The 15,482-nt window shown below is 36.0% G+C and overlaps 1 protein-coding gene across 1 annotated transcript in view; it reads left to right on the top strand.

The window, feature by feature from the left end:
- The window catches only part of SYNE2 (spectrin repeat containing nuclear envelope protein 2), a 352,560-nt gene that overhangs the window by 130,829 nt on the left and 206,249 nt on the right, over positions 1–15,482 (top strand). Inside the window, 6 exon segments of the mRNA XM_020986547.2 lie at positions 609–743; positions 2,597–2,748; positions 4,958–5,108; positions 7,587–7,745; positions 13,581–13,736; positions 14,697–14,962. Coding sequence (XP_020842206.1) covers positions 609–743; positions 2,597–2,748; positions 4,958–5,108; positions 7,587–7,745; positions 13,581–13,736; positions 14,697–14,962 — 1,019 coding nt within the window.

Consider the following 15,482-nt stretch of genomic DNA (forward strand, 5'->3'; position numbering starts at 1 on the left):
CCTAGCAGAAAAAACTCACTTCACCAATGCCTAATAGCATCTTCTCTTCCAATTTGTACTCTTAAAACAGCGATGTCAAACTCAGATGAAAGGGATCCCAATGAGCCACATATATTAATCTAGAAAAACTTTTATTTTTTTTTGTTATTTTTAAATTTTTTTGGTTGTTATTTTATTTACATTATCTATGTTATGTTGTATTTTTATTTTGTTAAACATTTCTCAATTACATTTTAATCTGCTGTGTGGCACTAGGGGGTTTTGGCCACATGGGTGAGTTTGACACCTCTGTCTTAGAGAACTGCTTCAGGCAACGAGAGATTAAATGATATGCTTACAGTCCCACAATCAGTATGCGTCAGAAGTGAGGTTTGAATCTGGGTCTTGTTGGCTCTGAAGTCAGCTCTCTGTCTACTATACCACACTGCCTCTCACTGCATATAGAAACCATAAAGATCTTTGCCACATAGTTTAGGTATGATAATCTCTACATTCAGTTAATTGATTTTTTCCTAGGGAAAAGATTAGAAAATGTATTTTATTTTTAAAAATTCACTATAGCAAGATGGATGGGATTTTCCTTTGACTTTCTAAATGTTTTCCCAAAGGTTAAGGAATTAAATGGAAAGGACACAGATAAACAACAGCCCAAGAAACTTCCGATGAAAGATAGCCTGTTATTGGCAGACTGCCTCCCACAGCCCCCCACCCAGGGGGAGAATGGAGAAAGTCCAACTGTTCAGGTAGGACTAGTAAGCAGCATTTTATAGAGCACTTTTACAACATCAGTTCATTTACTAAGCCTTACATTTTTCATGATAGACGTGTACAAAGCAAAGAGGAAGAGAATGAGCATTTATATAGCACTGTGCCAAGCACTTTACAGATTTTACAAATGGGGAAATGGAGATAGACTTACCCAGGGACAGACAGCTATTAAGTGTCTGTGGCTGGATTTGAACTCAGATCTTTCTGACTCCACGCCCCTCCTCTATGCACGGTGTCACTTTGCTGCCTCAGGAAGTATCTGGCCAGTCAAGTGAAAGATGAGTTCACATGAATAGTAATTCTTTAAATCTCAGAAACATAAGAAAATATTGATGAAAAAATAACATTGTAGAGAATGAGGTTATGCCGGGAAAGCCTCTTTAGGATGTACGTGTTGGGAAAATGCTCTTGGGCCACTGGTCAGAGGAACTAAAAAGTTTAAGAAAAAAAGATGAGACATAGTTCAAGTGCTTTGTGCGGAGATTATGTGACAGTGAACATCTGTGAAAAAGAGGTTTCGTGATAGGATATAAATTGCTAGAGACTTTCTGCTTCTCTAAAAAAGAATGCATTTTAAATTCCAGTAACGTGAATTTTCACATGGAAACCTAGAAACATCATAACATTATCTCCAGGTGTGGAGAACCTGACTAAGCCCAACAAAATTTTACAGGCAAGGAATCACCGTGGATGTGCAGCTCTCATCTCTAATAGTTCATGAATTACTTGAATAATTTTGACATTATTCGTTTTTGCTATAAAGAAGTTTACAAATTAACATTTATAAGATTTAAGCATTATCCCTTGTATCTTTTTTAAAAAATTACCTAAAATTGATCTTGCTAAGTTGTTTAAACCTGTTTGCCTCAGTTTCTTCATCTGTAAAATGAGCTAGGGAAGGAAATGGCAAAGCACTCCAGTATCCTTGCCAAGAAAACCCCAAAAGGGGTTATAAAGAGTCAGACATGACTGAAAACAATTGAGGACAAAAGAAGAAAATAAAACTGTCTTCCATAAAGTCTCTTCTGGTAGTCATACTATAAAAAGTTGGCATCCTATTTTGGTAGTAATTTTTAGGCACAATCAAGGAGGGGTGTGTGTGTGTGTGTGTAACAAACAAATTCCATTTTAGACCCATTCATATCTTCTGAAAATGCAGATGAAAATCCATTCATGACCGTGGGAGGAGGAAAAACGTGGCATCTGAGCTGCACTTTGAAGGAAACTAGGAATTCTATGATACAGGTCCAGTTAGATATTTCACTGGCACCTCAAGTTCAGTCTGTCTAAAACTGAGGTCTTTAGGATCAGAACCGGAAGAGACCATAGAGGCCAGGTCCTCCACCCCACACTGGGGAAATAAGGATACTGAGGCTTAGAGAGGATGCCCATGACCACACAAATGTCCTCCTAATGTCACTGATTCTCGTGGAAAATGCAGTTTGTGCTTTCCACACTCTTAATCCATAAATTAGCAAAGCTTTTTAAGGTAGAATTGTAAATGGGGAAATCCTACAGACTCTACAAGTTTAATATTTAATATCATGTATATGAGAACCTCATAAATCCCCATTTTACAAAAAAATTACACATAAGACACTTTGAACATTCATTACTTAAATTCTCCATCTACTTCTGTTTATCTTTCCAGAGTAGTGTCTGTTTTGTCCTCATTGTAGTTTTTTGGTGCTGAAATAGCCAAATCAACTTATTTTGAATTTGTCTTGATGCTGAATCAACATGCATTTATTCTGCCATTATTGCTTTGTTTCAAATTGATCTGTCTTCAAATTAATAATCTGTCTTGTCACCCTTTAAAATTTTACAGGCTGAAATGGCATCAGAACAAGAACACGTGGAAACCATGGACACTGAAGATCATACTATTGAACCTATTACCTTTGAGAAAAATTCAGTGCCTGAGAGCACAGAAATGCTCATCAGAGAAGAGTTTGCTGGGGTACTTGTAGCTCACAAAAGGTAAGTCAAAGCTGGAAACGTTTCTATAGTGACACCCTGTGGGTAGAGTTCCATATTGTGTTTTTACTCAAATTAATTCATTTAAAATGTTTATTTTAATTCCAACCCACAACCCATTGAGAAGATACCCATTTTTTATATATATATATATATATGAATGCTGGACCTGGAGTCAGGAAAACCTGACTTAAAATGTGGCCTCAGATACTTATTAGCTGTGTGACCCTAGGCAAATCATCTAACCTCTGTCTGCCTCAGTTTCCTCAACTGTAAAATGTGGATCCTACTAAGCACCTACCTCCCAGGGTTGTTGTGAGGATAGGTGCTATATGAATGCTTATTCCTTCCCTTTCTCCCACATATGTACTTAATTTCTATCATGTTTACTAAATAAGATCCCTAACACCTAGCTGAGTGATTAATATACAACTTTGCTTAATAAGTGTTTATTAAGTTAAATGGATGTACAGTTTTTCTGAGGAACTTTCCCCCCCCAGAAAACTTACGATTTCATTGATGTAGGGAATTCCTATTAAGCAAATTCTTATCAGTCTACATAGGTCACTTTGACTTAGAGTCAAACACCTGCCTAGTACACTAAGCAGAAGTGATTGCTGGGGCCTGGGACCCCATAGCAAATGTGTGTCATAGGCGGTACCTCAGTCCAGGTCTTTCCCATTTGAAGCCTGCCTCTCTATCTATGTTGCCTTGTGTTCTTTGGAAATGGTACTTATAAAATCAGAACTATTATAAAGCCCTCTTATAAAGTTTATGTTTATTTATGAATAATGCTGGTGTTGGGAGACAGAAGTAACATCTGCCATAATAGTTAACTGTATTTTATTAGGCTCTTACTGTATATGGTTATGCTTTGAAGGATACAGGCTGCTCTACAGTTTATCTCACTATTTTAGCTATGTTATATGAGGGTCTAATGTTTTAATGGCTTTCCAGAAATTATTGTTCTTATTCTTTATAGGTAGACTGTCATAAGACTAAAACTTGAAGCCTTCAAGGGGTTATCTCATCCAGCCTTCTTCATTTTGTGAATGAGGAAACTTAGCCTCAGAGAGATTAAATGACTTGCTGTGTTGCTTTGCAGCCTTATTTATTGCAGCTTAAATTAGTTTTGGTTTGGATTGGTTTAAACCGAACTGCTTGCGAAAATTCAAACACGTCTATCTGTTACTATAGAAACTAATGACAATGAAAAATCACTGCGCCACCCCCACTAATATACACACTCACACACTAACACACACCATGTATAGAGCACTTTAAGGTTTGCATTGTACTTTACACCAATGATTTCATTTGATCCTCACAGCGACCCTTAGAAGTAGGTACTGTTATTATCTCCATTTTGTAGATGAGGATAAGTCAATCTGAGAGAAGTAGAATGACCTGCCCAGAGTCACACAACTAGTAAGTGTCTAATGATGGATTTGAACTGAAGTCTTTCCAGCATTTACCTACTATACTCACCTAGCTCAGATGACAATTTAGGCTTGAAAATAAACCTTACAAACAGAACCTTAATGGATTCCCTCAAATATTTGTTGACTGCCTACTATGTTCAACATTATATCTAGGCACTGTAGACATTTTGCATTCTCATGAAATCCATACTTTAGCGGCAGGGGATGGATTTAAGGGGTAAGATAAGGCTATGTAAATAAATGTACAGATGACCAATTTAGACAAAGTGTTTCAGGAGTTCAGAGGAAGGAGAGATGCTTAAGGTTTGTATAATTAGTAAGCTTTTCATTCATTTGTTCATTCATTATTCTTCTTGGCATTAGTTATTAGCTACTCCACAATTTTTTTGCTCTGACATTTTGTGCAAAAAAATCCTTAGGTTTTTCTTTTTAAAATGTTCTCAAATATTTTCATGGACTGCATTTAATGGGAGTTGTAGGAGTGGTCAAACCCAAGAAGCTTCTGGAAGCCAGGAAAAGTTGGTGTCCATGAAAGAAATAACTGTTGTACATTAGTTTAAGATTGTTTAAGGTATAGCCTTCAGCAAGATATGTCACTGTGAGGAATGTTATTTTGCATATTCTGTATCACAGTTTTAAATAGTCTTATGACTAAATACCACTTGCATGTATTTTTCTAAGAATTGAAAAAGTTGTAATTTTTAATAACTTAAATTTAATTGTGGCTAAGTAATAAAATGAACATCCTTCCTGATTTTCATGATTTTTAGTCAGCAAGAATCTGCAGCAGATAATTTGAAGAATGACCAGATGGACAATCAAATCTCAATCATTCCAAATGTTGTCCAAGAAAAACTAATGACAGACCAAGCGTCTTTGGAAGACCTGGAGACAAAGGAGCCACTAAAAACTGAAGACCAAGTGAGTATTTTTATACCTTTCCAAAAAGGTGTTTGTAATACAGTATTCAGAGGCAGCTGGTGTCTCACTGGATTGAGCACTAGGCCAGGAGTCAGGATGACCGGAATTCAAATTCAGCCTAAGACACTTCCTAACTGTGTGACCCTGGGCAAGTCACTTAAGCTCTGATTACCTGATAAAAGACAACAGCAATCACTCCAGTATCTTTGACAAGAAAATCCCATAGACACTTGGGGTCCATGGGGTCACCAAAAGTTGGACTAGTCTAATTAACTAAACAACAATAATGCAGTGTTCATGTTTATAAACATTGATTCAGAATCACATTTTTAGAATTGACAGTATTGAGCAGCTTATAAAATTTTAGGATATGTACCCCTCCAAGTACTTTTGATAGCAAAATATAAATAAGAGCAGCATGACTTAGTAAATAGAGCAGTAGAATTGGCATTAGGAAGACCTGGCTTCTAATCTTGCCTCAGACAATAGTCTAGCTATTAAAGCTGAAAACTGCATTAAGACTTTGGGGACACCCTGTATAATACATTTTATTTTATTCAGTTCAGACTACCTGTGATTCTACCAATTTGAGGAATCCCTAGTTTTTCAATACCTTCTACAGATCAGTAACTGGTCCATAGTATAACTTTAGGGAATTGCCCAGGGAACTGAGAAACTGATGGACTTTGAGCCAAAAGGAACCTCGCAGGTCATCTTGTCCAACTCCTTCATGTTATAGATGTGCAAACTTGACTTCCCTAAGGTCACACAGCCATTATATGTCAATGGCAGGACATAAATCCAGGTATTCTGGGCTCCAAGACCATGACCATCCCTTTATCCACCATGAGACATTGCCTGTCAAGTATGCAAACACCACATTAAAAATGTAATCCAACTATGATCATAAATTTGACTTATCTGAAACTACGACTTCCATAGAGCCATACTTTTTTCACCATGGTTACTGACTCCACTGACAAAAATTATTATTTCTCTATGCCTACTCACAGGAAAACAGTAAGTATAGATTCCAAGCAGATAAGCCAAATCAATTTTATCTTTCCTAAGAAGGCTATTGTATTGATCAATGGGAATCACTTTTATTTGGGACAACCAGAGCCAAAAAAAAAAATAAGTCTGTGCTAAAGGACAGTACTCCTTGTCATACCCTACCCCCTCAAGTCTTCAGGAAGAAGCATTAGTCTTCATCTACATTCTCAAAAGTATTTGTGTTTAAAAAAATTAATCCTCTGATGACTAACCTTCTGATGCTGAGTTACTCTATACTTAGACTAGCTCTTAGATAACAGACAAATGACTCCATCACTCCAGAGCTCTCATAATAGAATGTTAGATCTAAAACTAATATGGTACCAACAATAAACAGTAATTTGATATTTAATTCATCATTTCTTGGCCATTTATATTGGCACTTGATTGCCAATCAGTGTGTACAGTATTGTACCATAATATATTGACTGTCATAATATTTAGAATATTATATTACTATTATAAATAATTTCAGTAGTTAACGGCCTAGAATTGTTTCTTTTCCTTTGTGTCATGTTATCAGTTGTCATTATTTTGTGACTTACATTCACCCTGGAATGTGCTTGCAGTGATTGTGACGTTTGATTTTGCTTAACTTTTTCGTTGTTTGAAGGGAAAGCTCCGTGGCAGGGAGAGATGGAATGGATAGTGCATTATGATTATGGGTGTGAAAAACAAAAGATAGCAATAATTTAAAAAATTATTCCATAGACATTAGAACTGTACAGCTCCTAAGAATCTCTTTAAGACAGAAACATAGTCATTGTAGTAATTTCATGTTTAAAGACCACTCTAAAGATATGAGTTGTGAGGGTGTGGCAGTGGAAGATTTCCTTTTTTTTTTTCTTGTTCTTTGCTCCTTTTCCTTCCAAGCATTAAAGGCAGCTTTAAAGAAATCACAAAGGGGCATCCTGAAATACAGTGTCTGAGAAGGGGAAGCGGCAGCCATATTCCTTTGCTGGTTGAGAATGTATATACGGACTGATTTCTAAGAATATGGAACTATAAACTCTGGAATTGTTAATACCAGTAAGCTGCCAAAGCTACGCCCTTCTATCCTTCCCTCCTCACTATGAAAGACCTTCAAAATGTGAAGCAGTGAAAAGCATGGACTGCTTGTTTTCTGTCACTGCAGGGTAGTTTAAAGGAATTAGAGGTTGGAAATAGAGGCAAGATATTCCATTTCTGGTCCACTATTTAAAAAAAAATTATAGAGCAAAATTATAGTTGGCATCTCTTGAGTGATTTTTCTTGACCTATCCTTCCCATATGTCAACTTACATGGCATAATTGCTTTTTTGCCTTTTATGTGTAATTACATCTTTAATTTCCTTGTCATAGGGTATAATTATCAGTCAGAATGTCTGAATCTTTTTTTATTCTTTTGAACAAATTTTATGAACATTTGTAATTGTGATGTTTAAGGTGGCATCCTTGGAAAAATCCATGGACATAAATGATCAGACCTACAGGAGAATTATACAAGACTTCCAACTGTGGTTGAGTAGCAAGGAACAACTCCTGGGCTTTATGCTAGAAGAACAAGGAGAACCAGTTACTGGAAAAACACTTTCGATTTTTGAGGTAAACTAAAAGTGTTTCTAGTGTACTTTCATCTGCACTGGCAATTCTATAAATACATTTGATGGTAAAAGAAATAGTTGGGTCATAATCCCAGCCATGTAGCTCAAACATTTGCATTTTGTTCTTCTTCCTGACTCTTTACTTATGTCTTCCCCCCCTCCCCATCTAAAGTTATGTGTTGTGTTAAAGGATGTGAAGTACAAAATGAATGATGCAAGCAGTTTAGTTGAGAAACCTAAGTCATGGCATAGTATTAATTCATTGACACAGTGTTGGTATAGGTGCAGTTTTTATTTTTGCCCCAGGTTCTTAAAATAATGAAGGCATAGCATTTTAGGGTTCATAAGAAACTTAGAAATTATTTAATCCAGTATAAATTTTAGATTAGGAAACAAGCCCAGAGATGTTGAGTCACAGATCTGAGACTTGAACTTGGATTCCCTCACTTCCATTCCAGTATTCAGTTCTTTATACCAACCAATAACTACTTGAGAAGCTCTGTTTTCTGAAAAGAAAGGAAGGAAACGTGCGTGTGCTGGGAAATATTTAACATCTGGATCCCCTACACACTTTTAAGTTTAACCTGCATTAATAATATTTCCTTTCTCACTTTCTTAAGTTTAGACAAATCAATTGAACAATAAATCAAGTCCCAATTCATAGCGTTTGCCTATTTCTAAGGCATAAATGATCCACACATTGGAATTTTAACAATGTATTCTTATGAGCCAGTGCCAACTGGCTCCAATGTACCCTTGGAAAAAGGGGTCCTACAGATCATTCACACCTAGACTTGGAACTAGACTTGGATTGGGCCTCGTGTGTACAAATAATCTGTTCATAAGTAATTAATGACCTTCACATTGTTAGATCATAGAAGTAACTGCCAAATCTAAAAACTTTTTGAGAGGGTAAAGAGGGAAAAAATGAAAAGGGGAGGCATGAGTATGAAACCAGGATCCTAATTCAATCAAGTAGGCATTGGTTTAAGTCGCGAAAGAAATTTACCTTAAACAATTATTATAGCGAATTACAGATTTTCTTGCATTTTGGATTATCTGTGTGCAGTCTGGAAGTGTTGTCTTTCATCAGAATAAATGGTGTAGTGTGCAGGAAACTTTCAGGAAACAAAGCCAAGGCCCTAATCTGAGCTGATAGGAAAAGAGACCCCCTTCCCACCCTTTTATAAGATGGCTAAATCATATTCTGTAGTGAAAACATTAAAGAAAATTAAAATTTCTGAGGAACACCAGTTGATAATGTAATTAAACTGTGCTTTGGTAGAGTTAATGAGAGAAGTAGTTGTAAAAGTTGCCTTTCTTTGTTTTTAAAGCTTATGGTTGGTATTTGACTGTACAAAGCATATGCTTTCAGTTTTATGCTTCTAAAAACTAATTTATAGAATGCTCAGGGGAGTTTTAAGCCTTGAAAAAAGTAGTTGCATTTCAAAACCAGTTACAATCTCTTTGAGAAACTTCAAGGAAAGGAATTTTCTATGAGGAAAACACACACACACACATACACACACACACACACACACACACACTCATACATGCACACACTTGCATATACTCAAGCACTTGCACACACTTGCATATACAGTGTACACACATACAGGCACATACATACACATGCATACAAAACCCACAGGAAGCCAGAAATATGCATGCATGCTGACCTTTCAGTAAGGGAAAAAAAACTAGTTGAAGCCGAGCCTGAAGCTGTTACACATAATGATAGAGTTTTATCTGATGAAAATTCTTTAACAGAAAGTCAGGTGATCTTCTTCTGCCATTTATTTCACTATGTTTATAACAGTTGCTGTGGTACAACAGTAAGAGTCACAATCATTTGATCATTGCCTTTCAGTGAAAATCTCAGGACACTTTGACATTAAAAAAAATAGAGATCTAAAATATTGGGTTATAAACTAAGGACTCCAACTTTTGAGCAGCATAACTTAATGAAAGGAACATTGGATTTGGAGTTGAGTATTTGGAGTACTGTGGAATAAGCCATTTTGACAATTTGAACCTCAGTTTTTTTCACCTGTAAAATGAGAGGATTGGACGAGATTATCTCTAGATAGCTAGATGGTATAAAGAATAGAGCATGAGCCTAGAGTCAGAAAGACCTGAGTTCAAATTATTTGGCCTCAGACATTTACTAGCTATGTGACTCTTAACCTCTATCTGCCCCAGTGTCTTCAGCTGTAAAATGGGGATCATACTAGCACCTACCTCCCAGGGTTGTTGTAAGAATAAAATAAGATAATATTTATAAAGTGCTTAGCACAATGCCTGCTGCAGTAGGTACAATGTATTAAGTAGCAGGTACTTAAGAAATTTTTATTTCTTTCTCCACCCCTCTAAAAACTTTTCCAATTTATAATCCTAATATTTATTATCAAATATTTCTGTATGGGCCTACAGAAGATATTCCTACCCAGAAAAATGATGACTATTGGTCAAAACATTCCAAATATCAGTAAAGATTTTATTCTAGTACAAAATTATTTTTCATTTTATTTACTGTGAAATGCTTCTTAGCTCTTCTTGATCGATTTACAGAGATAGAGGTAGTAAGTATATGTTGGTTTTGAAGTCCCACTTGACCATGAAAAGAAGACAGAAAGAACTCATCTGGCTGGTTTTCCTTTTTTTCCCCTACTGTGATTTACATTCCACAAGATTGGGTTATTTTCTTGCTTATTCTTTAATAGCTTATTGACTTTTTCATATATTTCAATTCTATAGCTCCTAAGAGTCTCTTAAGATGGAGACTAATGTTGGGATCTAAATTGGTGAAAATGCCAGTATAATATAGCTAGAGAAAAAGAAAAAAGAAAACTCTGAACATTTGATTTCTTTTGTTGGATATATTTTATTTCTGGTAGGAGGAAAAAATGTAATTTTAATAAAATACTTATTAAGAACTTAAAAAGAGTCAGGATAGCATGGGGGCCTATTATTCTAAACTGACAAAAGCATTGACAAGCATGTTAATCATTTATTTTAAAAAGCAGTTTAGTTAGTTTGGAAGCTCAGAGAATAATGTATTTTGGAAGGTGCCTGGAAAATATTTGCTATACAAAATATTGTGGGCGCGGAGAGGTACAAGTGCAAGGGAAAATATCTGTGTCAGCCCCAAAGGTGTCAAAACTTTTCAGAGTGGTGAAAGTTAAAGAAATTTCACATGTATCAATCAATCAAAAGCAAAAAGAGCAAAACCAAAAGACTGTTGTTTTATTTTAAAGGTTCATGAGACAACATGATAGATATTTCTGGAAAATCAGAAATACAACTTTTGGAAGGGAGGCAACTAATGACAATTTTTTTTAAATTGCATCTTGTAGCTAGTATGATATATGTGTGTGTGTGTGTGTGTGTGTGTGTGTGTGTGTGTATGTATATATACATGTGCATATGTGTGACTAAAAATGTACTTGCATAATGAATTGACTTACTGTGATTAGAAATTATAATTGGTCTTAATTTTGAAGGTGTTCTGTATAACTGACAACGGCTATATGGGTCATGTATTTATCCTATATATAGCTTGTTTGTAAATATTTGTTTGCGTGTTGTCTCCACCACCAGGTTGTGAGCTCCTTGAGGGCAGGGACTATCTTTTGCCTCTTATTCTTTTTTTTCCCAAATAGTGCGTGGCATAGTGCCTGGCATGTAGTGGTTGCTTAATAGATGATTATAGATTGGTATATGTACCAGATACTGGATTGTTTCAAACAGGTATCAGAGGGACAATAAGAACCATTTCTAGATTAAGACAAATTGAGGCACTTACCAATGATCTATGGGGATTGAGGTAGGGGGAACATGAGGGAAGTGTCACAATTAGGCTATAACTCTGTGAGGTAGCAAGCAGATACTAGCTGGCACTAAATGAAATGAGCTGAGACTCATATCTAAACCTCCCACAACATCATCAAGTTAAAACCAAGTGGGACTGTCCCTCTCTACCCTCTCCACATAGCTTTGTATAATATTTATTCCTTGAAGGTTGGCCTTGATAGTAATCTTAATTTGATGTTACTCAAATAAAAGTGGAATGGTGAAGCAGCATACTGTACAATTTGCTTTTTCCCAGGGATGGTCCTATTGATAAACATTTAGTTGTGAATTCCATATGACACTTTTTTTTTAGAGAAACATATATTATAAAGCCTAATTTCCGTGCCTGTTATAATTATTTAACCAGCACTAATTATGTGGCACAAGAACTAGCTTCTTTCTTGGAGATAAGTTTTATTCTCAGGTTTGGGAAAAGATAAGAGTGAGCCTTGATAGGTTTTGTACTTGTTTAAAAAAAAAAGTAAAAGCAAAACTTAAAATTGGGTGTTTTCGTAATGGTGCCCACTTAATGAAGTAGTTTGGACATAAAAACTAACCTAAATCCTTTAGTGAAATAACTTAGGGATAACGACTGGATCAATAAGGAAATTCCCTCTGTCAATGCCAGTTGAGATATTCTCTGCAACTTATAACCTTAAAGAGTTGATTAGAGCACTGAGAGAGTTTAAGTGACTTGCCCAGGGTCAAACAATCCAATCCAATAAACATTTATTAAGCTCCTACTATGTGTCAGGCGCTGTGCTAAGTGTGGGGATACAACTAATAAGAAGACAGAAGGTATATGCTCTCAAGGAATGTATAATCTGAAGGAGGAGATAGCACACAAAAGGAGGCAGGAAAAGGGTGATGATGGAATGTGATGCCAGGGGGTACCCAATGCCAGATCATGTTGTTCCTGAAACCAGACGGGGCAGCAGATATAAAGTAGAGTGAGTTGAATCCAGTTTCTAACCTCTGCAAAGGAAGGCATTGGGAGGAGTTTGGTACTCTGCCCTCCAGCCCTCCAATCAGAGGGGAGAGGAGACTGAAGGAGGTGGTAAAGATCAAGGCTTGAGTTAGCCATGATTTTGAGTTTATAAGTGATGAGCTTATCCTGGGGGAACTTCTTATTCCACGGAGTTGAAACCAGGCAGGGCAGCAGATGCAAAGTGGAGTATCAATATATGTCAGAGCTGGGACTTGTACCCAAGTTCTTCTGACTCCAAGGCCAGATCTTCATCCACTACAGTACACTGTCTCTTAGTTGAGTAAGTTACACCATAAAATAAGCATACAGGAACAATTCCTCTTAATTAAAACTTCTATGAAAATTTAATGTAATCTAATTAAAACTTGTTGCTTCAGAACCATGCATCATTTCCCTTACCCTTCCCTGAATTCTTGCTGCTGAATGGTTAATGACAGAAGTTTTCATTCCTTGTGACATAAAGTCAAAGTGCTACATTGATTCATTTGTACATCTTATTACATTTTATTACAATTCTTCTGTTTGCAAAATACTATGGACTGTTGCAGTATATGTTAGTTGTACATCGTTAATTTTTTTCTCTTCTATAAAACTTGTTTTCCCTTAAAAGTGTTTCTTCCTAGTATATTGTTAAACTAATCAATTCTCAAAGCATTTAAACACCTATGTACAAAGCACTTGTGATAGGTCGATACCAGGAGAAATAGATAAAAAGATATGATCCCTGCCTGCTATACCCTATACAGTCTTATCAGAAAGAATTGGTATATTTTCTAGAATGTCAATCAGCAGTTCTTTGGTGAACACTGGGGTAGAGAATGCTGTAATAAATGTGGCTCAGGGAGTAATCTGCACTAACTACTTAAACACCCAGTTTTCTTTATTCTGTTGTTACCATTCAAATAATAAAATAAGCATAGTTGAATATTTTAATAAAAATCAGTGTTGCATTTTAGATGTAGAACACTGAATGATTTATCTTTTTTATGTTTTCAGAATTCAGGTATAGAAGTGCTTTTGTCAAAACAACTTTTTCCTGAAGCTCAAGAAAGCATGAAAAACATTGAAGATGAGCAGAGAGTCAATGAGCTGCAAAATCAACCTTTAGAATTGGATATTATTTCAGCAAATGAACAATTAAAGGAGATAGAGGTATGGAAATATGAAGAACACTGACTACATGATTGCATCGTTTATCTTGTACAATACAATATATGGTAATCATCCAAAATACTTGCATAAAGTGAAAAGTCTTATTTAACCTTTGCCTGATAATCTATTTTGTAAATATATAATTAGGCACAAATCAGAACGTCATGTAAATCTGCCCATTTTTTTTTAAAAGAAGGGTACTGCTAATGAATATCAGGTGGCTTCTTCTTTCAGTAAAAAACTAAAAACAGACTCATTTGATGACAAAGCTCAGGTATACTGACCTGTATCATTCCTTTTTCCTGTGTAATTTTTTTTTTGGTCTTGAAAAATACCATTTATGCCACTTAATTGTAAGCAGGACTAGGTTCTTAGTCCCTGTTTTACTTTCTTTATAGTTCTATAAGGTATTGTGTAAGCCTCTACTGGGTTGTTGTCACTATTTAATCAAGTGAAAGTGAATAATGCTGACATTTGAACAAGGCGTACTTAATTGTGAATATATATGAGAGAAAAAGCAGGAAAGTTTATGTTCAGGCTAGTAAAAGCAGAAGAGATCCTTGTTTAAGCAATCTGTTGGCAAGCAAGAATAATAATAGAATGCAAAAAGAATAACAGAGTATGACTTCCTTGAGGGCAGAAACTGCTTTGTTTCTCCTTTGTATGCCAAGCACCTAAGCCTAGTAGCTAGCACATAAGTAGGCAATTAATAATTTTTCCTTCTTGAATTGAAAATTCAACATTATGCCAGCAATCGAGTGTAGGTTCTTCTCACAAAAGATAAACCATTTAAACTGCCCAGTGCCTCAGCTGTGCTATGTGTGAATAACGAATTAAGGAAATAACACCTAGAAAACATCTGCAGCCTCTCAGACAACGTGAGTGTGTATTTGCCAGTCTGCCCATATGTTTCGATGAGGAGTGTCTTTATTTCCTTTTGTTTGCTTGATTTGAAACTAGGTGTTGTATGGGCAATTGCAAGCAAAGAAAACCAACACTGGATCTCGGGAGTCCATCATATTGCCCAGTAACACAGAAATCAGCACTCTGGATGTCCAAAATGTACAACATTCAGTAGACCAGTTGGACAGACTGCTTCAGGCACTGGTTACCTTGAAGGAGGTTAAGGAAAGACAATACTGTCTTATCAAAGATTTCCAGGAACACCTCTTGTCTGTCAAATCATCAATGAAAGCATTATCAATGGAAAAAGAAAGCACAAAAGTGTAAGTTCAAGAGCACAGAATAGGTTTCCTTTTTAATACAAACCCATCCTTTAGTACTTTGGAAAGTTTCTGTGTTTGAATAGTTATTCTGTATGTACAGTAGTTTCTGCTGAAAGTTTTGTGGGGAAAGTGACCTCCACTATTCTTTGGAAGCAGATTGGCAGGAGAGAGGAACAGAGAGAGACAAAATTTGTGCTTTTAAGTCCCTTTGCATGGTAATAATAGCTTCCCCTGGTGTTCTGAAAGAGAGACTCATCTAACCTTTAACTTCAGGGAATGACATGGCATGAGGAAAATAAGACTCAATGAGTTTGCAGCATTGTATATATGTCCTTCACACAAATCAACTGAAAAAAGAGTTTTATTGAATAAAAATCAAGTTAGTGTTGAATTACACTATTTACATCCACCACCTTTTATTTGACAATCTTTGGGAATAGAATTAAGGGGCTAGCCAACTGGAAGAGAGGAGCTGCATGCTCGTGTAGCCCCTTATACTCCTTGGTTGTACAATCATTGT

Source organism: Phascolarctos cinereus, unplaced genomic scaffold (genome assembly GCF_003287225.1).
Source record: "Phascolarctos cinereus isolate Bilbo 61053 unplaced genomic scaffold, phaCin_HiC Scaffold_3;HRSCAF=262, whole genome shotgun sequence".
NCBI classification, from domain to species: Eukaryota; Metazoa; Chordata; class Mammalia; order Diprotodontia; family Phascolarctidae; genus Phascolarctos; species Phascolarctos cinereus.